This window comes from Pyrus communis, chromosome 13 (assembly GCF_041283825.1).
Source record: "Pyrus communis isolate YQ-2024b chromosome 13, ASM4128382v1, whole genome shotgun sequence".
Lineage (NCBI taxonomy): Eukaryota > Viridiplantae > Streptophyta > Magnoliopsida > Rosales > Rosaceae > Pyrus > Pyrus communis.
Window position 1 is genome coordinate 27,629,585 of NC_142577.1, and position 22,015 is coordinate 27,651,599.

General features: G+C 39.4%; 4 protein-coding genes and 2 pseudogenes across 10 annotated transcripts; 5 read left to right on the forward strand and 1 right to left on the reverse strand.

The window, feature by feature from the left end:
- Positions 1-329: 329 nt before the first annotated feature.
- Positions 330-1,627, forward strand: LOC148692037 (uncharacterized). Its single transcript, XM_088683580.1, is given in 3 exon segments — positions 330-531; positions 533-975; positions 1,129-1,627. Coding segments are annotated over 3 exon segments (1,023 nt in total). The 5' UTR covers positions 330-448; the 3' UTR covers positions 1,626-1,627.
- Positions 1,628-1,660: 33 nt separating this feature from the next.
- LOC137737680 (magnesium transporter MRS2-5-like) lies at positions 1,661-4,714 on the reverse strand. Of its 5 annotated transcripts, XM_088683576.1 has the most exons (8): positions 4,548-4,689; positions 4,288-4,316; positions 3,516-4,166; positions 3,177-3,247; positions 2,771-2,899; positions 2,258-2,602; positions 2,064-2,111; positions 1,661-1,977 (listed from the first exon to the last, which is right to left on the reverse strand). In XM_088683576.1, exons 3-8 carry the CDS (start codon positions 3,955-3,957, stop codon positions 1,747-1,749), a joined length of 1,266 nt encoding a protein of 421 aa, XP_088539702.1. In that variant the 5' UTR covers positions 3,958-4,166; positions 4,288-4,316; positions 4,548-4,689; the 3' UTR covers positions 1,661-1,746. The 5 variants fall into 5 exon arrangements, with proteins under 5 accessions (XP_088539702.1, XP_088539701.1, XP_088539704.1 ...); XM_088683575.1 differs by lacking the exon at positions 4,288-4,316 and having other exon boundaries at positions 4,548-4,714; XM_088683578.1 differs by lacking the exon at positions 4,288-4,316 and having other exon boundaries at positions 3,516-3,996; positions 4,548-4,706.
- A 1,933-nt stretch (positions 4,715-6,647) lies between these two features.
- LOC137736325 (uncharacterized) lies at positions 6,648-9,458 on the forward strand. Its single transcript, XM_088683497.1, has 3 exons — positions 6,648-6,960; positions 7,425-8,295; positions 8,893-9,458. Exons 2-3 carry the CDS (start codon positions 7,427-7,429, stop codon positions 9,131-9,133), a joined length of 1,110 nt encoding a protein of 369 aa, XP_088539623.1. The 5' UTR covers positions 6,648-6,960; positions 7,425-7,426; the 3' UTR covers positions 9,134-9,458.
- Positions 9,459-10,363: 905 nt separating this feature from the next.
- Positions 10,364-13,288, forward strand: LOC137737591 (mitochondrial arginine transporter BAC2). The gene is made up of 8 exons (XM_068477125.2): positions 10,364-10,660; positions 10,799-10,880; positions 11,275-11,391; positions 11,512-11,587; positions 11,728-11,823; positions 11,953-12,469; positions 12,630-12,765; positions 12,937-13,288. Exons 3-8 carry the CDS (start codon positions 11,275-11,277, stop codon positions 13,123-13,125), a joined length of 1,131 nt encoding a protein of 376 aa, XP_068333226.1. The 5' UTR covers positions 10,364-10,660; positions 10,799-10,880; the 3' UTR covers positions 13,126-13,288.
- Positions 13,289-13,414: 126 nt separating this feature from the next.
- LOC137737592 (proteinaceous RNase P 1, chloroplastic/mitochondrial-like) lies at positions 13,415-17,047 on the forward strand (annotated as a pseudogene). The gene is made up of 7 exons (XR_015955164.1): positions 13,415-14,334; positions 14,366-14,869; positions 15,501-15,590; positions 15,689-15,870; positions 16,040-16,160; positions 16,428-16,496; positions 16,607-17,047. The product of XR_015955164.1 is annotated as a proteinaceous RNase P 1, chloroplastic/mitochondrial-like (transcript).
- Positions 17,048-17,808: 761 nt separating this feature from the next.
- On the forward strand, positions 17,809-21,868 carry LOC137738044 (LRR receptor-like serine/threonine-protein kinase RPK2 pseudogene; annotated as a pseudogene). Its single transcript, XR_015954881.1, has one exon. The product of XR_015954881.1 is annotated as an LRR receptor-like serine/threonine-protein kinase RPK2 pseudogene (transcript).
- The last annotated feature ends 147 nt before the right edge of the window (positions 21,869-22,015 follow it).

Genomic DNA, 22,015 nt, shown 5'->3' on the forward strand with positions numbered 1-22,015 from the left:
TACAAAATGCAATACCAATACTTAAGGATAAAAAATTTGAGATTAGAAAACAGGTAAGAACACTGTATAATCCAGCAGGATGAACAACTTCCCAATTTGACTCCCAGATTAGAAACACTACTCGGCTCCTCAGGTGTTAAGGAATTATTCCTCCTTAATTATCAATTATAGTCTAACACGTATGAAAAAATCTCGCTAAAACCGCTTTAAATTCTCATACGTGTGCAAAGAAGAACGACACCTTACATGACCAACTGTTAATATAACCGTTGTGGATTCGCTCTCATTGTGTTTCCTTAGACAACATTATCAACCATTGTTGAAGGAAGAGTAAAATTGGATCTCCTCCCTTTTATTCTTCTTTTCGATCAAGACAGAAAATTCACCAAAAACCCTTTTCGCTTTTGGGTTTTGAAGATCAGAATTGGCCAGAAATATAGGCTTTTATATGGATTTATGGATTGTAGCAGCAGCAACAGTCACTGGGGCTGGTTACGTGGCGTAGTGCTATTGGCACAAATGGCTTTCCAGAGCAACGGAAGCCGGAAGGTGTAGCAGATCAGTCAGTTCATGATGGTGAGGAGGTGACTGAGTCTTCTGGTGAGTTGGTTTCTGATTATGCTGTGGCAGAAAAAGCTGGGTTTTCTATTCATCAAGGACTAAAGAAAGGCAGATTTCTTGGAGTTAAATCAAAAGGGCTTTCTCTAAAAGAACTTAATTCCACAGAAAGCTGCCCATTGGTTCAGGTGGTGTTGTACCGGGAAAATTGTAGAGTGGAAGAGGATGTGTACAGCTCATCATGTGCATCACCTTGTATTTTGGCAATGAGGCCATTTTTGGTTAACAGTGGGAGCCAAGTCAATGACGTGTGGTTAGAGAGTGAGGAAAAGGCGCGGTGGCGGCTGGGGAGGAGGAGGAAAAGGAGATGCAGCAGCTCAACCATACCAGTGGCTGGCAGCCCGTTTGGTTCACAAGGTTTTACGCTATTCTTATTAGGAATCTGTTATCGAGACTTAAAAAAGTCATCATGTACTATTTTGGAGTAGTAATAACAATTCCGTTCTATTCACATGAAGTTTTTTGTTTATTCTGCATACATATTTGGCTTAAATTTTTTTACTTTTCCAGGTTCAAGAAATGGAATGCTTCTTTTCTTTGTTGGAATCAGTATTGGAGTAATATATGGTATTGGTGCACGTAAAAGAAAAATTGACAAGTTGAATGAGTTGTTGAAGCAGACTCAGAAGTTGGTCCAAAACCTACCCGAGGAGGAGGAGGGTTTCAGATTCCAGGGAACTGAGAAGCAGATCATCACCTCCTTCAATGTACGAGAACTGGAGAAATCGAACAAATGTGTTGCGAAAAGGCTCGATGATCAAACGGAGGATGATGCTGAAGCAATGAGAAAAATTGAGGCAGGGCTCCTAGCCGAACTAGAGCTTTTGGAAATGAATGCTCAGGAGGAAATTAACAAAGGCGTGTCACCTCAGGAGCTGAGTTTGCGTCTGTATGAAGTGACTGAGTCGAGGCTCGAAGCACGAATCGTGGAGCTTGAGGCAGCACTTGAAGCCAGAGAAAAGAAGGTGCGCTTAATGGATTTGGAAATGAAAAACATCACTGATTGATTCATAGATATCGAAAGTACTTTCGTTCCCAGCAATACGTGTAAAATCAATTGGATTTTTCTTCTCCCTGATAAATAACATTCAGTTTCACCATTAGAATGTGAATCGTCAATTTCATACTTTACAAGGGAAAGATCCTTTTATACCTAAAATAAATCAGAAAAGAGAAGTACAGGAACCCACAGGCAACACCACTGAAAACCAAAACCCAATTGAATGTAGATGGACTATCGAAAACAGTGGAGGGTAAATTCATTCCAAATACTGCTGTAACAGCGGCAAAAACAGTAGCCAAGAAGGTAGCCGCTGTAAGGAGCAACTCAAACTGTATCAGATGGTTCTGAACATTGCCCTGTCCCATATAAAGCGCAATATTAGAATTCACCTGTGCATGTATTGTAGTAATTAAGAAAGTGGAAGCAGTTAATCACTCCTTACCAGTTTAAAGTTAATCAAGTCTTCGGTATCATCTATGTATTCTTTCAGCTGCATCACCAAAACAAGATATAAGCTTGTGTCAATCACTTATTGCCAGTTTAATATTTAATCAAATCTTCGTATCATCAATGCATTCTTTCAAAGCTGCATCATCAATAAATATATATATTCACTGAGCATAAAACATCTCCTACCGATAACAACTTGTTGAGAGTATGGTCGATGCCAACAAAGTAGGCTTCAAGCAGCATTTCCAGTTTATCAATGTTTTCTCCGAAATTAGATGAACTCAACAAGCTTCCATTCCTGCTTGAACTCACAAAACTAGTAAAAGCCCTTTGCAATTGATGTGCTCCACTGAGTGACCCCACTGGAGAAACAGGAGCAGATTTTGAAACAATTGTTTCCTCGCCTGATGTGTTAGTTTGAAAACAAAGGTCACTTAAGGGATAACCCTCTGACCTTTGTTTCTTCTCAGTAAGGTACATCTCAGCCATGTCACCGTCATCATCCATGAGATGTTCTATTTCGTCACGGACCTAGAATGAATTAAAAGCAATTGAATTGAGGAGATGAAGAGCAGAGAACATGTATATTATGAAAAATTTGCTTTCTAAAGTAGAAATGAATGAGAGAAAAATGAAGATGCTACTACTTCACTTGAGGTTCAAAGAGCAAATTTTTGGGTGCCAATAGAATCACCTTACCTTTTGAACTCGTTGAGTCAATGCAAGAAGGTGACCTTTGAGTCTACGCACACGCTCCAGATTAACAGTGTTTATTGATGATGCTAGTTCATCCAGCACAGGGTATATGTCCATTTGCAGTTCCTTTACCTATCACATTGATGAACTTCATTAATGTAATGGGCTTGTGCTGATGACGATTCCTGCTTCTTTTTCCTAGTTTTTGTCAATTTTTACTTCATCTAATATACAAGTTCACAATAAAATTACATATAGAGTTCTGAATGACAACAAATACACGACTAGGGACTCTACCAAATTTAGGGAGAGCTATACCGCCAGAACGTAGTGAACAAAGAACTGCCTGGGGATAAATGAAGCATGTACCAAAATTAGTTGATAGGTTGTGCTGCAAATAGATTGATACCTGAGCATCTAGAGACATGCAGGTTAGTTCCAGAGCCAGCTCCAATGCTCTAAACTCGAAAGGCAAGTCATCTGAATCAAATTAGACTTGTCAGAAATGCATTCGACATTGAATTTTTATTTTGGCAATAAAAAAAATACAAAGGAAAATAAAGGCTTAAATTTGGGTGGAGAAATAAGTGGTCGCTTACTTTTTGTGGAAACCTATTTCGTTATCAGATAAGATGTTTTTAGAAATGGTATAAAAAGGTTATCACTCACATACATTGGAAAAGTATGAATAAACCCCAAGGCAGTAAAAGATATCAGATATCAGGTAGATTAGTTTCCAATTCCATACCAGATTGATCTTTGTTTGACTCTAGGCGTTTGCACAATTCAGACTTGTACTGAACAACACATCCATCCAGGGAATTCATCAGGATAACCTCGTCAGCGGTGATTATACACCTGATCTGTTCAAGACTAACAACAATAGCTCTCTCCCTTCCTAATATTGTAGAAGGGTATATGAACAAAGGATCCAAAAGTCGGAGATCTCTTCCAGGCAACGAACAATGTCTCATTATAGTAGCCTTGTCAAGCTCCAAAATGCTTATATTCCCAAGCGGATCAATCTTTATCCAAGAACGACTTCCGTGACCTCTCTTCTTCAGTCCCTGAATACCAGACAGCCCACGAACTCCATGTGCATTTAACTGAGCGCTTTCAGTATTGTTAGAGGAGGTGGATTCTGGAAGATCAGAAGGAAGTAAAGGGGTTCGAGATCGCAATCTTTCCATCAGATTTTATTCACCCTGCTTTGGGTTCTAATCCAAAATCTGGAAGAAGGCAACTTCCACGTTGGTGCATATCAATCGGTACTAAAATGCAAGCCAAAGCAACCACATTCATGTCTGAGCAACCTAGTTATAAGCGGATTTCTATGTATGAAAGCGCAACCACCATATCTATGCACATTCATGTTCTTGGCACATGTCTAAAGTCGAATCTGAAAATTGTAAATTCAACTGTATAATTTCATCAAAAATACAAATAAAAGCAAGCAACTTTGAGTGTGGAAAGTATCAGTGGATGAAATCTACTCAATACAAAGAAGAAAAGAACGGAACTTTAAAATCTTCTTGAGTTGATTCAGTTTCTACAAAAACAAAAAACAAAAAACAATAAAGCTCAAATAGTCTCAAGAAACAGCTAAATCCAATCCAACCAGACCAATCCAATCCAAAACAAACCAATTCAATCCAATCCATCATTAGCTCAAACTATACAGTTTACTAAGCAATCAGAGTAATGCACAGAAGGAAATCAGAAAATGACAGAGAATCTGAGAAAACCCAGATGGGAAAATCGAAGAATTAACGGAAATTACCTAGAGGAAAGAGCTCGGGATTCCGACCTGGGATTGGAAGTGTTCAGTAGCTCAAGATTGAGAGAAGCGAAGGATGTGCTTCCTGGTCTCAGTGAACAGAGGAGGCCGATGACAGTACTCCGTGAAAGCCGAGATAGCATCCAACTTCCGTACCCGCCCCCGTTTACTTTTAATTTTTTTTTTTAAATCTAAATAGTAATAATTGGAGAATTTTAATGGTTGTTGTCAAATTTCCTAATGAAATTTTTGAAGTGTGAATAACAGTTTTATTTTTTTAAATAATCTTAATATATATATATATTTAATAAATGATATTATCCATCCTAATAAGTAGGAAAAACTATCTTAATATATTTAGGTAACTCTTACCAAATTCATTTTAACAGCAGTTTGAAAAATTAAAGTGAACAATAACTTTTTGCCGACGTAAAATATTACCGACAAAATATATAAAAAGTATATAATTTTATTTCATTAAAAGACAACTTTTTTAACAAAATATAAAAAAATACTATTATTAAGGGAAAAAAAGGGAATCCAGATGAGGAGGGGTATGGATGGGTGGTACGGAATTTCGCATGTATTTTTCATGGGGCCGGGAGGAGTGGGGAATTTTCCACGCGAATCTAGCCTAATATAGTGGAGGAATCGGTGCGTGCGGCTTTGTTGGCTTGTATTGATATGGGAGTTGATTATGTTCGGATTGAATAAGATTCTAAAGGATTTGTGGATATGATTAACGGCAAGGCTCAATTAAATGTTATAATTGAAAATTTTCTTCTTGATATTCAATATGTGAAGCAATGGCCAGGGTCAATGGGTATCATTTTTGCTCCTCGTATTTGTAATACGGAAATACATCTAGTGGCCGCTTCTGCCTTACGAGAGAGAGAGACTCTTATGGATGAGACTATTTCGAGCCATAGTGATTGTTTAACACTTTAGCTTTTGATGTAAACATTTCAATTTGAATCTAATAAAATTCTTTTCTTCGATAAAAAAAAAAAAAAAAGTGAGAGAGAAAATGATTTGAAATTGCTACAGTAATTTAAAAATGAAAAGTTTCGAGTGCCGAAGTAAAAAACTTACCGACAAAATATGTAAAAAAATATATAATTATATTTCATTAAATGATAACTTTTTAACAAGAAAATACTATTATTACCTGCACGCACAACTCTAAAACGTTTTCGCCGATTGGTCGTTGCCAGTAACACCTTCTCGAATAGTAAAAAACCCAAGCTTTGCATAAAGCTTCATCTTCTTGTTTCAAACTCAAAGTTCTTCTACTAAATCTTAAGGAAATCTTGAAACTTCCTTAACAAGGAAAAAACAAATTAGATTATATATATATATATGTACATACACACACACACACACACACACACACACTGACCAAATGGTATTGTGGAGGAGTAGGCTAAGCCTCATAATGGGCTAATAATAATATGGTTCAAATTCATTTTTGATAAGAATCAAACTTAAAATATTTCACTTACAAATAAAGAAGAATACCATTATATCATAATATTATGACAAATGAACTGAGTATATTTATAAACAAAGTAACAAACCAATAAACTAAATATTAAAAATTTCTCTCAACTCGCACATAACACTCTAATTTCAAATGCACACATGATGCACACCAACCACTTCCAACACTTGACTAAATTTACTTAAAACAAATTTGTCGTGTTAAAATCGATATGTTGCCGCTAACTCAACCCTTTTATTACTTCCATTATCAAACTATATGTCATGTTAAGTCTTATAGGTTTGATTTTGTAGAATTTGACCCATTTTATCATTGAGCGATATGTACGAAATAAATCAGATTGAATCATGTTGATCCTAATCTAAACAAATTGTCACAACGTCCTTGTTTTACGTGGCCTCTCCATATGGGATGAGCACGGCGACCGGAATTAAAGCCTAGCATAAGATAGGCCTTAAGCGCCCAAAGAAGGTAAGGGAAAGTTAAAGATGGCGCGAAAGGCTTACAAATACAGATAGAAGTAGAACCCAAAGAAACGCCGAAAGTTTCGCTACGCCTTCCATCACCAGATTTTCCCACTCACAAACCCTAATTCCAAAACCACATATTCAGATATTCAAGGGCGACAACTTCAGCCCTAATTTTGTTTAATTTTTATTTTTTTTTCAAAATTAGGGTTTAGCAATCAAAGTGCTTCTCCTCTCTCACATATTCAATTTGTTTTTTTTTTATTTTTTTTCTAAAATTTTTAATTTATATTTCTTGGGAATTTAGTCATTCAATTCAGGCGAGGGGAGGTTTATTCTACCAAAAATATATATAATTATCGAGGTGAGGAGGAGACACAGGAATGCTGATCCCTGGTAGGATCATTTGGAAATTCAGAAATTTAAGGACTTATTTCTTATGATTCAGGTGAGATTAATTATTTTCTACATTTTTAATCAATTTGAATTTAGCTATCGAATTCATATCTTTTATTTGAAAATTAAATTTTATAATAATTTTTTTGGGGAAGGATAATTTTTTCTCATTTTTTTATTTATTTTTTGTTGCCATGAAATGATGAAAATGTCTGCAGATGATACGCAATTGAGGTAAACTGGTAATTGTTGACATGATGAACTCATAAAATGTATATATTTTATGGTCTTAAGCTTTTGGTTACATTACGTATACATGTTTACTTACTCAGAATGAAAGAAGCCACGTAGTAAAAGTTATAAAATTGATAATGACCTATTATTTGGATAGGTCTGTTTCACGAAGCATTTCCTAAAATGCAAATCATAGCTAGGTTTTATTGAAATAATATTGGCATTTGATGGCAAACTTTATCAAGTATTTCTGTTACGAAATTTGCTTCGTGCATGTTTCAGCTATGGACTTAGAACCCGGAAGCAGCAGAAACAGTAAACGTTCGGAAAGAGTTGTTGATGGAAGTGGAGGCAGTAAGCGTTCGGAAAGACCGAAGGTTCGTGACGGGAGTGATGACAGTAGCCATTTAACAATACTTCCAGAGGCCACTACTAATGAAGGTGGTCGTGTCCCGACCAGAAAGCTAGTCTCCGTATCCTCTTTGTCTTCTTTGGCATCAGACTCGTCATTGGAAGATCTCTTCCAAGTGGATACAAACAGAACTACCACTTCAACACATACTTCTTCTCTCCCTCAACATCATGACTCTAGCTCTGTAGGTCCTGCATCAACGTCCCGAGCTTCTGATGTCACCCATGGGTCCATGGTGCCCGGCTTGTCACCAACAGAATCCCCTTCAATCCAAACGATGGATCGGTTTGGAGGAGGATATGATCCTTACAGGATCCCGTCTTCTGTGTTTTCAAGAAGTAAATCCAACAAAGAATTGGAATGGAGTGTTGCATCAAATGAGTCGCTTTTTAGCATTCATTTAGGAAACAATAGCTTTTCAAGAGACCACATACTTTTGCTCGGTGATTTGGGTAAGTCTGGGGAACTGAACAAATCGGGCGAGTTGTTTGCACTCAATCCGGCCCCTCATGTTCCAGTGGTAGAAATTGAAAGCGATAGGATTGAAGAAGTGAGGATTGAAGAAGTGAGGGAATCTGGAGTTGGAGTGGCAGATGAGACCATTAAGAACACTGCAAGAGCAAATGCTGAAGATTATAGCGAGGGAAGGGTGCCTGCACCAACTGGACCCGTAAAATCCCCTACCCTCTCTCGCCGCTCTGATGCGAGTGGAACTAGCACACGCTCTTTTGCCTTCCCAATGTACGTCTATATACATTTTCTAAGGTGAATTATGCATGTTTGTACCCTACTTTTCACATGGATGTAATGCATTGTTATTTTAGGATGAGCATATATACATGCAGTTTCATATATATACACTACAGATTTGGCGCTCGCGTAACAATTTCTAGTATTATACATGACCGTGCACACACAAAATTCAGGCATATGCATGCCTACAGAATTTATTGGCTAAGATTCAAAACCCCGAACTTAGGCCATGAAGAATGCACCCTTTGTTTATTGCAGAACAAAGAAGCGTGTGTGGCCATTGCGCTGCTGTTCTAACTGTAGCCGGGCGTTCTGCTATGTTACATGGCCAAGCTGCTATTGTTCGAACTGCAGCTGGGCGTTCTGCTATTCTTGGAACTGTTTCCAAAAGAGAGTGTGTTGTGTTTCTTCAACCGTGTATGCATGTCTCTTTAGCTATGGTGGCCATTCGTCGGGCTTTAAGTGAAAACATAACTTTTCTTCAACAAAATATTTTCCTTTACTCAGCATCATGAATGCACTGTCATCTTTCCGTTTCTCCTGAAATCCATGGTCTGTGAATGTTATGTACATTATGTTATGCAGATTGTCAGATGGGATGACAGATAGGATGAAAAGTTCCGTGAAGGTTACACAATTTGCCGAAGAGCCGTGTCTGGAGCCGGAGCCGGAGCTGCCGCCGCCGCCACCACCAGTCCTCTTACCGCCCAAAAAAGTGATCAAATCAAAAGCCTCCTATTGGCTTTGTTGCTTTTCTTGGTGTAAGTGGGGTTGTTCTTGTCGCCGGCGTCGGCGTCGATGTTTTTCTTGTTGTTGCTGTTGTTGAGAAATGTAAGCATGTAAGCCTCCTCCTTGTCCATATAATGAATTCCTAACCTTCCCTTCATATACATGTACTGAGAAAAGAATGTGTAGTTTACACGAGATTGTTAGCGAATTCAGTCGCTGATCGATAGTTAGCGGTGTTTTCTACGTCAGATAACCTAGTTGCAAGAACTTCTAATGTTACTAGTTTCAGGTTCAGATTTTTCTCAGGTGTACCGTGTAACTGTAGTATACAGTAGGTTAAATGCGTTTTATAATGCATGCATTAGCATACAACAGGGAAAATTGTGCGCTCCCTTTTCTGAATACTACCTAAATTTGGTAAACGGGTTGTGTCTGTTATGTTCGCATTATTTTCGTGTCATGTCTGTTATCTTAAGGGATCGTGTTGTGTCAAACCGTTTTCCTAACAAGTGACCCGTAACATCCCAATTCATTAACGGGTTGTGTCGTTTTGTGTTAGATTAGTCATGCAAGAAATTTTTCATGTCTAATGTATTTACTGGCAAACGATATCTTATTAAGTTCTTAATATGTGATTTGATAACGATCCGATTAGTTAATAGGTTCTTAACAGGTACTTTGGTAACAAACCGACTCGTTGACGGGTTCACTCGAAACTTGTTATGTTCATGTCGAGTCTACAACTCGTGCAAAAAATTGCCAACCTAATACTACCCGAAATTTGCAACGATGCTCGTTCAAAAGGCAGGTTTTGTATAGAAAAAACTCTAACATCATTCTCTCAGTTCACACTCGCAATAAGACAGTGGAAATAACAATACTCTGGCTACTCACTTTCAATAGCGGATTCAGGATTAGAGCGTTGGGGGATCATAGTGTTAAAGATCTATATTTTTTAATAGAAAAAAGTGTGAAGCGGGCAAAATAAATTTCAGTTTATTTGTTGAGGTATTTAGTTGAACATTTGGTGAGCTTGTCGTCAACTGAAGTTGCGCACAGTTAAACAGATATCGACACATGCCAAAGCAATCTGACATGTTAGAAGATGCCAGAATATGTCTAGCTGGCATAACATGATTTACAAAATTTTATACTTATAATCGGAACGGCTGATATTATAAATTACTTTGTAAAAATCAATTGTCATCAAATATTCACTTCTGTCCAAAGTAAAAGTAATCAGGACAGTACGCCCGCCTCTTAGTACTTGCACCTAAGTTCAAATTCTTATCTCATAAATAAGATTAGAGTGGTTTTGAATGTTTTTGTATTAAAAAAAATATGGATTGGGCTGAAAGGTCACAGGCCCAAAAACCAATTATCCATTCCCTCCTCAGTTTCTCCATGCTGATGAGCTGCTCACTGCTCCCTAGCTCCAGAGTTTTGGTCCTACTTTTTGAGTCTCAGAAATAAAAATACAATATAACGTTTTGCGATCCCAGTTGAATTTCTTTCGACAATCTTGCATTTCGGTCTTCGTATAAAATTGTTGAGAGCTGGAATTCATCGGACAATTTGAAGAAGGCGAACGAAAAAGAAGGTGACTTGAACAGCGCCGGTGCCGGTAAATTATTCTCCGATGAGATTTCAAACATCAAATGCTAATTGCTAAACGCTCGTTTTAAGCATTTCTTTTATATGCTTACATCATTTTCCTTTCTGTTTATCGGGTTTTCATCTTTTTAGTATATATATATTGCAGAGAGGGCGAGCTTGGCACAGCGGAAAGGTTGCTCCTTTGTGACGGACTGGAGTCGTGGAAATAGCCTCTTTGCAAAGCAAAGGTAAGGCTGCATAGATGTTCCCCCAAGTGAAAGCCTTCTTGGCTTGGGGTCGCCCCTTTATTTAGTATATATTTTGCAAACAAGGTGTTTGTTGAAATGCCTGAAAGGGACCAATGTTTATGTATCTTCTGTCGGCTCTTATTGTTTGCTTATGTATTTGATTAAGTAGAATCTCGTTTGAAAATTTTGTGCCTTTACGTTCACATATTGGTTGATAACATCATAATCCCATGAATTTGTATCTGAAAATTGTCGAGTACATGTGCGGAACAGCGTTGCGAAGAAATCTTTGTTTTGTAAAAATTGAATGGGGTATAAATCTATTTCTCAATTTCTGATTGTAAATTTTACTTTTATTTTTATTTTTATGGTGTTTGGTTTGCTGAATGTTTAGATGGAGGAGTTGTTAAAGAACCAGATATTTGCAATCCATGCACTTTCTGGTGTAGGTTCAGTGGCATTAGGCACAGCCCTTACTTACCCTCTTGATACAATCAAAACCCTTATTCAGGTTTGCTCCCTGGCATCATTGCCTAGATTTCTGATGCTTTACAAGTTTTTTGCTTTGTGAAGAGCCATGTCATAATCCATTTCTAACCTGAATCCTCATTTGTTTTTATTGGGGGAACAGGTTGGTTCAGGTTCTAGTAAGCAATTGACAACTACTCAGGTTTTAAAGAGAGTTGGATATTTTTCAGGAAATTCAGGTGCTTCCCCGATTTTCATTAGTTTTTTCAAGTCCTGTTGTTTTCTCCACTGCTTTCTGTTTGCGCTTACAGGGTTCCTTTCCTCCCCAGTGTTGTGCTTGCTGATGATTGTTAAGTTTGGCCTGTGATGCATGTTGTAGGTTTGTACAACGGTTTTCTATGGTTAGCAGCGGGAAGAACTTTGGGGTTGGGAGCTCGTTTTGGAACCTATGAAATTTTGACTGCCTTCTATAAAGGTATTTTCTCTTCATTTTTGGGTAACTGATAATAAACACGTGCATACACATGGTACCAAAATTCATCGTTATTATACATTGATTTACAGCTTCCGACACCTTTTGTGGTTGCAAATACTTTTTTGGCAGATGGTCGAGAAGATAACTATGTCTACGTCTCTGAGGCCCTCCTGGCGGGACTTGTTTCTGGTGTTGTAGAATCACTAATAAGCTCCCCATTTGAACTTATAAAACTTCGTGCCCAGGTGACCTCTGCTTCTCGCATTCCAAACTCGGCCTCTCTCCCAGGAAAGGAAGCTGTTGCACCTTTGATTCAAAGATTGCTACGTGGGTGTAGTCCAGACATGAAGGCATTAAATTCTTCTGTTGCCCTTTTATCCACCCTAACAACCAAGCATCCTAATATGACGAGTGCTTTACAAGAGTACCCATGGATGATGACAGGATCTGGGAAACCACCCTCAGTGTTCAGTGTCAGGAAACCATCTGAAATCATCTCTTTGGAAGGATGGGGTGCATTATGGAGAGGTCTACGGCCAGGAGTTGTTCGGGATTCAGTTTTTGGTGGCATATTCTTTTCTACTTGGCAATCTCTACACCGAGCAATGCTTGACTGGAAGGCAGTGGGGATGGATCCTGAACCCAGGTATTAATGCAACTTGCTATTGACTAACCTGTTTCTTAGTTGAAGCACACCATCGAGTACCATTTTTTTGCACTGCTAAAAGGAGCACCTGTTGAACAAAGATGCATTGTTTTATGTTTCCCTTTTTCCATGTTGTTGAAGTGAACTTGTTTTCTCATAGGTCGGATGATGAAATCGGTCCACTTTCTCCTTTGGCTATTAGTATTGCAGCAGGAATTTCTGGTTCTGTTGCTGCGGCTGCTTCTCATTGTTTTGACACTGCCAAATCTCGATCAGAATGTACTGTGCTGCCCAAGGTATGTTACTTACTCTTGGCAAAGTTTAGTCTAGTTTGAGCACGATACACCTTTGATGCACCTATCATGATTTGTTCTTAGACAACACTTGCTAGCATGTTGATCAATGCGTGTTATCTGTTATAAGGTTTGTTTTGATTGCGAATGTCATTTGTGTATTGTGGTGGGCAGTATGTCTCAATGGAGAGGAAGCTTCTGAAATGGGGAAGACCAGGAAATAGGTTTGAGAGAGTTACAGGGATCCACCCTTCAGACAGGAATCTCCTGTTCCGCGGCCTTGGGTTACGGATGGCTCGCAGCGGGATCGCATCATTCGTCATGGTCGGAAGCTATTTCTTGGCTGTGGATCGTCTTGTTTGAAGAGCAAATTAACAGGTAGAGAAGGCTTAGTTGAACACATTGAGAAAAAGAAAGAAAGAACTGGATTTATACGTGTATAAGTTAGCTGCTTTGTTATCTCATTGAAACTGGACATCCACATAAAGCCGAAGGCATTGATAAAAGTTGACTTCCTTGGGTTGTACGATTCTTCCTCCTTTTACCAAAACAAAGCAAAGCTTATTTTGTTTTTGTTTTTTATTGGATTCACCAGAGATATATAGAAATTATATGAAAAAAAAAAAAAGGAAATAGAGAAGGATTAATTGAAGTGGTGGGATGTATTGGCTAAAATTAAAATTTAGAGAAAAAATTGACATTTTTATACAAATTCAGCGAAATAAACAAGTAAATCGAGGATAAAATCAAAAGAGAAACATATACGACGTGTCGTTTCCCCGCTCAAGTATTGGCAGCTAGGGTTTTAGGTGCAGAGATTTCCAAAACCTCTGTAGAATTCAGTTCTCTGACATGAATACCACACGAAATTCTCCGACTTATTCTCCGTAACCCAATTTTCCCTTTTATTACAATTTACAATTCAACAAAATAAAAAAATAAAAAAATAAAAAAATATATAAATGTTGCACGGCGGCGCTCTGCTAAGAACCTCGCCGCTCTTCTCCTTCTTCATCAAAATCCCACTCCCCCTAATCTCCCGAACGTCCCGCTGTTTCTTCCGCCCAATTCTCCGCTTCCCTAAATCTAAACCGACCCAATTTCTGCTGGCACCTTCTCCATGGACAAAAGACTCAACCTTTGCACTCTGGCTCTCTCCAACGACTCGCCGTCGCCGTCGTATCTGGCGGTTTCCAGCAAAGCCAAAAGGAAAGCGCGGCGGGAGTCGCCCGAGGGGGTCCTGAAGTACAAGCTAGACATGTGTTCCAGGCACGGCCAGCTGATCCAAGCTCTGAGCCTTTACGACGAGGCCAGGAGCAATGGGGTGCCACTTGGCCTGCACCATTACAATGTTCTGCTCTACCTTTGCTTCTCCAATGGCGGCGGCGATGAGGGTGATGTGGGTTTGAAGAGGGGGTTTGAGATTTTTCGCCAGATAGTTGAGGATAAGGTTGTCCCCAATGAGGCCACTTTCACCAGCGCGGCGAGGCTAGCGATCGCGGCGGAGGACCCGGAAATGGCGTTTCATTTGGTGAAGCAGATGAAGGGTTTAGGGATTCCGCCGAAATTGAGGTCTTACGGTCCGGCATTGTTTGAAATTGAGGTCTTACGGTCCGGCATTGTTTGAGTTCTGTAAGAAGGGAGAGGCTGATAGAGCTTATGAGGTCGATGCCCACATGGTTGAATCCGGGGTCGCGGCCGAGGAGCCTGAGATTTCTGCTCTGATAAAAGTTAGTTCTGGTTCGAACAGAGGTGACAAGGTTTATGAGATGTTGCACCGGTTGCGGACTACGGTGAGGCAGGTCTCGGAGTCAACTTATGGGGTGGTGGAGGAGTGGTTTAAGTCCGAGGAGGCGGCGAGAGTTGGGATGTGAATAAGGTGCGGGAAAGAGTTGTGAGAGGTGGAGGGTGGCATGGGCAAGGGTGGCTTGGGAGTGGGAATTGGAGGGTGGAGAGGACTCAGATGGCTGAAGCAGGGGTATGCTCTTGTTGCGGTGAAAAGCTCGTCTCTATCGACATTGACCCGAAAGAGACTGAGAATTTTGCTACCTCTTTGACCAAATTGGCTAGCCAAAGGGAGGTTCGGGGTGATTTCATTCGATTCCAGGTGAGTGACTCTGCATTCCCTTGTTTGTTAACTTCAGTTTCTGATATTTAAAGTTCGGCATATCATAACTCAAAAATTTTAAAACCGAATGATTGCATTGACTTTTCGGATTTCCTCAAACGATTTAACTTGCTTGATATGCATCTTTATATTCATATCATTACATTGATGAGAAGATCTCATTTCGGAGGGCGGATTTATGCATTAAGTTATATAGATTGTGTTGCCACTATATCTGTACTTCACCGAATAGTCAACTTTCTAATGATTAGTGCTTGAATCCCACTTAGAAAGTAAGACCGCCATAAGAACATTGTAAGGCAATATGATATCGCCATTTAACCTGTTTTTATTAGGAAAATAGGTTCATAACTCTATTGGGAAGCACAGCATCTAAAAGGAGTACTAGTGGCAGTGTCTTCCCATTCTTCTGAGTTCAAATTCTTGGAACCACCCAGCCCTCGTGTGATAAGAAGTTAACGGAAGGAAGGGTTTCTTGTGTTTTATTGTTATGTAATCGTGATGCTGGTAGTTAGTCATTCGTCTATACTTTTATTTTGTATGACTCAGGCAAATGATACATAATATGTTTGTCAGCTGTCCTGATTGATTAGAAGTTAAACTCATCCAGGAGTGGCTTCAAAGGCATGGTCCATTCAATGCTGTTGTAGATGGTGCCAATGTCGGTCTTATCAATCAACATAATTTCAGCTTTTACCAGGTGAGTGGCAGACTATGATTAGTTTCGTGACACTCTGTCTTTTGACTTCTTCGTATCAGATATATGAATGGGCTGCTTAATGACCATCTTTGTTGTAGCTCGATACTCTGGTGAATCGCTTATGCCAAACGAGCCCATCAAAGAGATTGCCACTTGTTATATTGCACCAAAATTGTGTAACTGGCGGCCCTGCTCAGAATCCTAATAACAAGAGATTGTTAGAGAGCTGGAAAAAGTCCCGTGCACTTTACGCTACTCCAGTGGGTTCAAATGATGATTGGTAAGTTTGTGTCTCTTGACCGATCCAAGGGTTGGACTGAACATGCATAGTTATAGTCAATATATACTGCAATTTGTTTCCATGACTTCAATCATTGAAAAATCAAACTTGTGTCTAATTATTACCAGAGTTTACCTGTGCCTAAAATATAGTCCTATGCGATTTGTAGGTACTGGTTGTACGCTGCTGTTAATTGCAAGTGTTTGATGGTGACAAACGATGAGATGAGAGACCACTTGTTCCAACTTCTAGGGACTAGTTTTTTCCCAAGATGGAAGGAAAAACATCAGGTATCACGCGTCTTCTGACTATTGTTTTCGTGACTTGCAAGAATCTTTTGCATGTAGACGTTTGTTGTCCATATGCAAAGAACTTGAAGGATTCTCGCTTGGATCTGTTTTCACAACTACCCCCAAATTTCTCGAAGAAGGCAAGGGGAAGAAATTTGAAATGGGATCTTAGCTGCTATCGGATTTCTTTCTTACATTAGCATGGCAATGCCGGTAACAAGAAATTCGAAAAAGAACTGTGCAGTTACATTTGTTCGTACGTTGCAGGTCCGATTGTACGTCTCAAGGCAGGGACTTAAGCTTCACATGCCACCACCTTACTCGATTGTAATTCAGGTGCGATAATCAGCCGATAATCTCATTTTTTTTCGTTCATCCGGTTTTTCAGTTTAAGTCATAACCTTTTGGTTTAGTTAAATCATGCATTGTTGATAAATACTCAACAGGAAGCAGAGGATGGGAAGTGGCATGTGCCAACAACCACAGGTGATGACATTGAGACCCCAAGGCAGTGCCTGTGTGCTACCAGAGCCAGAAATACAAAATAAGAAATGCTAAGGGACTCCCTAAAAAATGAGACTTTTTATAAACTCTCTGCCGCCTCATGCTTTTGGTACAATGTTTTAGTTGACACGAGAAATAACATTAAACTATATGGCGGCATAACATTCATCGAGAGTCCCACTTTGAAAAATGACATTGAGCTATGAAGTGGCAGAGCATTTCACATACAAAGTAGAGAGGGGAGGTTTTTTATTTTATTTTATTTTTAATTCTAAATTATTGGGATGTAATGCTTAAGTGATTATTAAAGATAAATTATAATTCATTGTACAGCATGATAACATTATTTATCTAATGATATTTTTTGTCTGTCATTAAGATAAGTTCTCTATTTTCCTTGATTAAAAAAAAGAGGTAGATAATTACTTGTTAATAAATTTAAAACTTTAATTCAGTCCTTATCCCAATCACTAATTGTTAAAATTGATATAATAATTTTTTTACTACAAAGTTCCAATATGAAAATTTATCTTATTCTAAGGATTATAACCTACTATTTGCTTGTACATACTAAACTAGGTTAACGCTAACACATTAACTTGATACGTAGCAAAACAAGAATTACATAACGTATCAAAATTAGTAATTCCTAACGTACATAAATTAAGATTGCATAATAAACCAATCATGTCCCATGATTGGCACGTTATGGTTAATGGAATGTTTGTTGTATTTTTTAGAATTTTAATAATATCTTTTATTTAGGGTGATAAAATGTGTCGTTTGAAACTAATCATGATATGATACTTTTACGTAAACTTTAGATTTTGATGATATTAATTTATCGTTTAATTGGTAAATCAAATATAAGAAAAAAATTGTAATTTTTATAATTAAAAATTAAAATAAAGAATGTAGGATAAAAAGTTTAACAATTATAAATGTTTAATTGAAAATTCAAAATTGGGCGCCTATTTCAAAGCACTTCCGGTAGGCTGGGTGGCAGAGACACACCGCCACCTGGACAGACATGCAGGGGTCCCACATCCTTAAAGTCCTCTGGGGCCCCACTCTCGCTCTCCCCCCATTGGTCATTGAATTTTCCGACGCGAAAAACCAGAAGAAAAAGAAGCCCAATAAATTTAAATAATTCACAGAAACACCAAAGCCCTCCGTGTCTTCGTTTTCTCCAAGAAGCAGAAGAAGCAGATTTCAGAAGACGAAGAAACAAGGAGAAGCCAAAAGCCATCCGCGGTCTTACCCTTTGTTCCCGAGAAGATGAAATGCCATCTGCATTTTAAAACCGCGCTTTTTCTCAACGTCTTCTGCTTATGGACTAGCGTTTCTGGGGAGGCGCTGTTTTCTGAGAAGTCGATTTTGCTCGAGATCAAGAGCTCGGTTTCCGACCCGGATGGGGTTCTCTTCGGCTGGAGATCCAACAGCTTCGATCACCACTGTTCGTGGGTCGGTGTCTCATGCGACACCAAATCGAGGGTCGTTTCGCTCAGTCTCGGCGGCAGCGGTGCCAAAGGAGGTAATTTTCGAGCTCTGTCTTGCTCTCAGAGTCTGAAATTTCAATTCCCGTACGATGGGTTCGGTGTTTGGAGGAAAAGTTTGGTTAGTGGAAAATTGGGTGGAAAGGTTTCGCCTTGGGTGGGAAAGCTTAGTGAGCTTAGAGTTTTATCGCTGCCTTTCAATGAACTTAGTGGCGAAATTCCGAAGGAAATTTGGGGGTTGGAGAAGCTTGAAGTGCTTGATCTTGAGGGGAATTTGTTAAACGGAAATTTGCCAACCCGGTTTTCGGGTTTGAGGACGTTGAGGGTATTGAATCTTGGGTTTAATAGAATTGGTGGGGAGATTCCTTTTTCGCTTTCGAAATGCGTGGGTTTGGAGGTGCTGAATTTGGTAGGTAATGAAGTGAGTGGAACCATCCCTGGGTTTGTTGGTAGGTTTGCAAAGTTGCGGGGGCTTTATTTGGCTCAAAATAGGTTAAATGGGTCTATACCAGCCACATTTGGAAGCTATTGTCGAAATCTTGAATATCTTGATCTGTCGGGAAATTTCCTTGTTGGGAAGATTCCTGGTAGTTTGGGGAATTGTCGGTGGTTACGGACTCTTTTGTTGTTTTCAAATATATTGAATGGTGGCATTCCTCTAGAACTTGGTTGGATTCGAATGCTTGAAGTTCTAGATGTTTCAAGAAATAGCCTTAGTGGCCCAGTCCCCGCTGAGCTTGGACAATGTATCAATTTATCTGTTCTTGTCCTATCGAATCTTTTTAATCCATTGACAACCAATCAGAATACAAATGGAGATACATCAATTGATTTATCTGGTGGTTTGGTGGATGATTACAATTATTACAAAGGCTCCATTCCAGAGGAAATTACAACCCTTCCAAATTTGAAAGTAGTTTGGGCTCCAAGGGCAACCCTTGAAGGAAAGCTTCCAAGCAATTGGGGTGGTTGTGAGAACTTGGAAATGTTGAACTTAGCTCGGAACCTTTTCAGCGGAGAAGTCACTGGAGTATTTGAAAGATGCAAGAAGCTGCATTATCTAAATTTGGGATCAAATAAGCTGAGTGGGAAGATCGATGAGAAGCTTCCAGTTCCATGTATGACTGTTTTCAATGTCAGTGGGAACTTCATGTCTGGACCTGTCCCCGAGTTTCTGTACAGATTGTGCCCCCAGGTGCCCCCAAATTCAGATCTTGTCCGAGTCAACAATCCATCATTTCCATATCAAGTGCTCTTTACTTGTCAAACTCAGCTTGATAGCCGTTTGCCTCTTTCAGGTGGTAGTTTCACTGTGGTTCATGATTTTAGCGGTAACAACTTCACTGGTCCAATCCAACACCTCCCTCTTGCAACTGAGAGACTGGGGAAGCAGACTGTTTATGCATTTCTTGCTGCTGGGAACAAGCTCACGGGATCATTTCCTGAAACCTTACTAGGAAAGTGTGACGGATTAGATGGAATGATTATTGATGTTAGCGACAATAAGTTGTCAGGTCAAATTCCTTTTCAGATTGGTGCGATGTGCAGATCTCTTAGATTCCTGGATGCCTCTGGCAATCTTTTATCTGGGTTAATACCTTCAGATATTGGGCATTTGGAATCTCTTGTCTTTCTTGACTTGAGCTGGAACCAGCTGCAGGGTCAAATTCCTGCAGGTATCAGTCATTTGAAGTATCTTAAGTATCTGTCCCTGGACAACAACAATCTCACTGGTGCAATTCCTGATAGCTTTGTGTGGTTGCACTCCCTCGAAGTTCTAAAGCTGTCTTCAAATTCTCTTTCTGGGGATATTCCGCAAGGTCTTGTGAACTTGAAAAATATAACTGTTTTTCTGCTCGACAATAATAAACTCTCTGGGCACATCCCTTCAGGCTTGACTAATCTGAAATCCCTATCTACATTCAATGCCTCCTTCAATAACCTGTCTGGTTCATTTCCATTGAACAATAGCGTGATGAACTGCAGCGGTGTCCTTGGGAACCCTTTCCTTATTCCATGCCATATTGTTTCACTAACTGCTCCATCTTCAGATCAGCCAGATAGTTATGGGAGTTCACAACATAATCCTGATTCTCTATCAGCAACTACTGGTGTTGATGATAATAGTGGATTAGGCACAATCGAGATCGCATCCATAGCAGCTGCATCAGCTGTTGTTTTGGTTCTGCTCTCTCTTGTTATCCTGTTCTTTTATATGAGAAAGTGGATACCAGATTCCAGGGTTCAGGGTTTTGAATATAAAGAAATGACTCTGTTTACAGACATTGGGGCTCCGTTGACATTTGAGAATATTGTTCAAGCAACAGGGAATTTTAATGGCAGCTACCACATTGGCAGCGGAGGATTTGGGGCCACTTACAAAGCCGAAATTGCTCCAGGAATCACTGTTGCTGTGAAAAGGCTAGCTGTTGGAAGGTTTCACGGTGTTCAACAGTTTCATGCTGAGATTAAAACCCTTGGTAGGGTGAGACACCCAAACCTGGTGACTTTAATAGGTTACCATGCCAGTGAAGCTGAGATGTTGCTCATATATAATTATTTACCAGGAGGGAATTTGGAAAACTTTATCAAGGAGAGATCTCAGAGGCCTTTTAATTGGCAAATTCTCCACAAGATTGCTTTGCATATAGCCCGTGCACTTGCTTATCTGCATAGCGAGTGTATTCCACGTGTCCTACACCGTGATGTCAAGCCAAGTAACATACTGTTGGATGATGAGTTCAATGCTTACTTGTCTGACTTTGGATTATCTAGGCTTTTGGGAACTTCAGAAACACACGCAACAACTGGTCCAGCAGGGACTTTTGGGTACGTAGCACCAGAGTATGCAATGACTTGCCATGTGTCTGAAAAGTCTGATGTTTACAGTTACGGTGTGGTGCTGCTTGAATTGATGTCGTACAAAAAACCCTTGGACCCTTCGTTTTCATCACATGGTGATGGTTTCAACATTGTCTCTTGGGTGGACATGCTGTTAGAAAAGGGTCAGGATAAGGAGGTCTTCATAGAAGGGCTATGGGATGCAGGACCCCAGAATGATCTAGTCGAGATGTTGAATTTGGCTGTCGCGTGCACAGTCAAGACCCTTGCCTCTAGGCCAACAATGAAGCAAGTCGTCGAAAGATTAAAGCGAATCCAACCTATTTCAAGGAAGGCGGATAACGAGCAAAGTATAGAGCTAGCGATCATAACCTAGAAGTGTAGAAGGTATGACATTCTTGTAGTTTGTACATTTCTGCGTAGTTGAATTTTGGTTTCCAGTTTGTTGTTTTTCCTGCAACAAGCATATTCTGCTGAGCTGAGAAATTTTTTCAACCCTGCGGTTATACAAGTAGATGTCTCAGTTCATTTGCAATTGATCATCTATAATCTTAACTGAAAAATGGGTAGTAGTTGCTGCAATTTGCAGCATGTTCATAGAGAGCATAATTTTGCAGCTAACGGGTTAGCCAAATTGGGTTTAAATAGCGAAGATTTTCTAGTACTCGTGGAATCTCCTCCCTGTTTAGTTCAAACTTTCCGATGACTGCTTTGGTGTCACTAGAGCTAGACTAGTTGTTCCTTGGTGAAAAATGGGTAGCAGTTGATTGTCATGTTATCTCTTGTCGTTTACTTTTTCCTATGTTTAAGAGGCAACAACATACAACTTATACAATTGCTTCGATGCGCTAAGGAATGATTTTCGCGTACCTACGTTTTTTCTTTACATGCCCTTATTTATTTTGGATTTGTAATCAATAATCGAAGGATAATTAAGAGTTTAAAATAAAAAAAAGTATGCATGAAGGGAAAATAGACGTCACGAAAATTATTACAATGTCCTAAAGAAAGGTT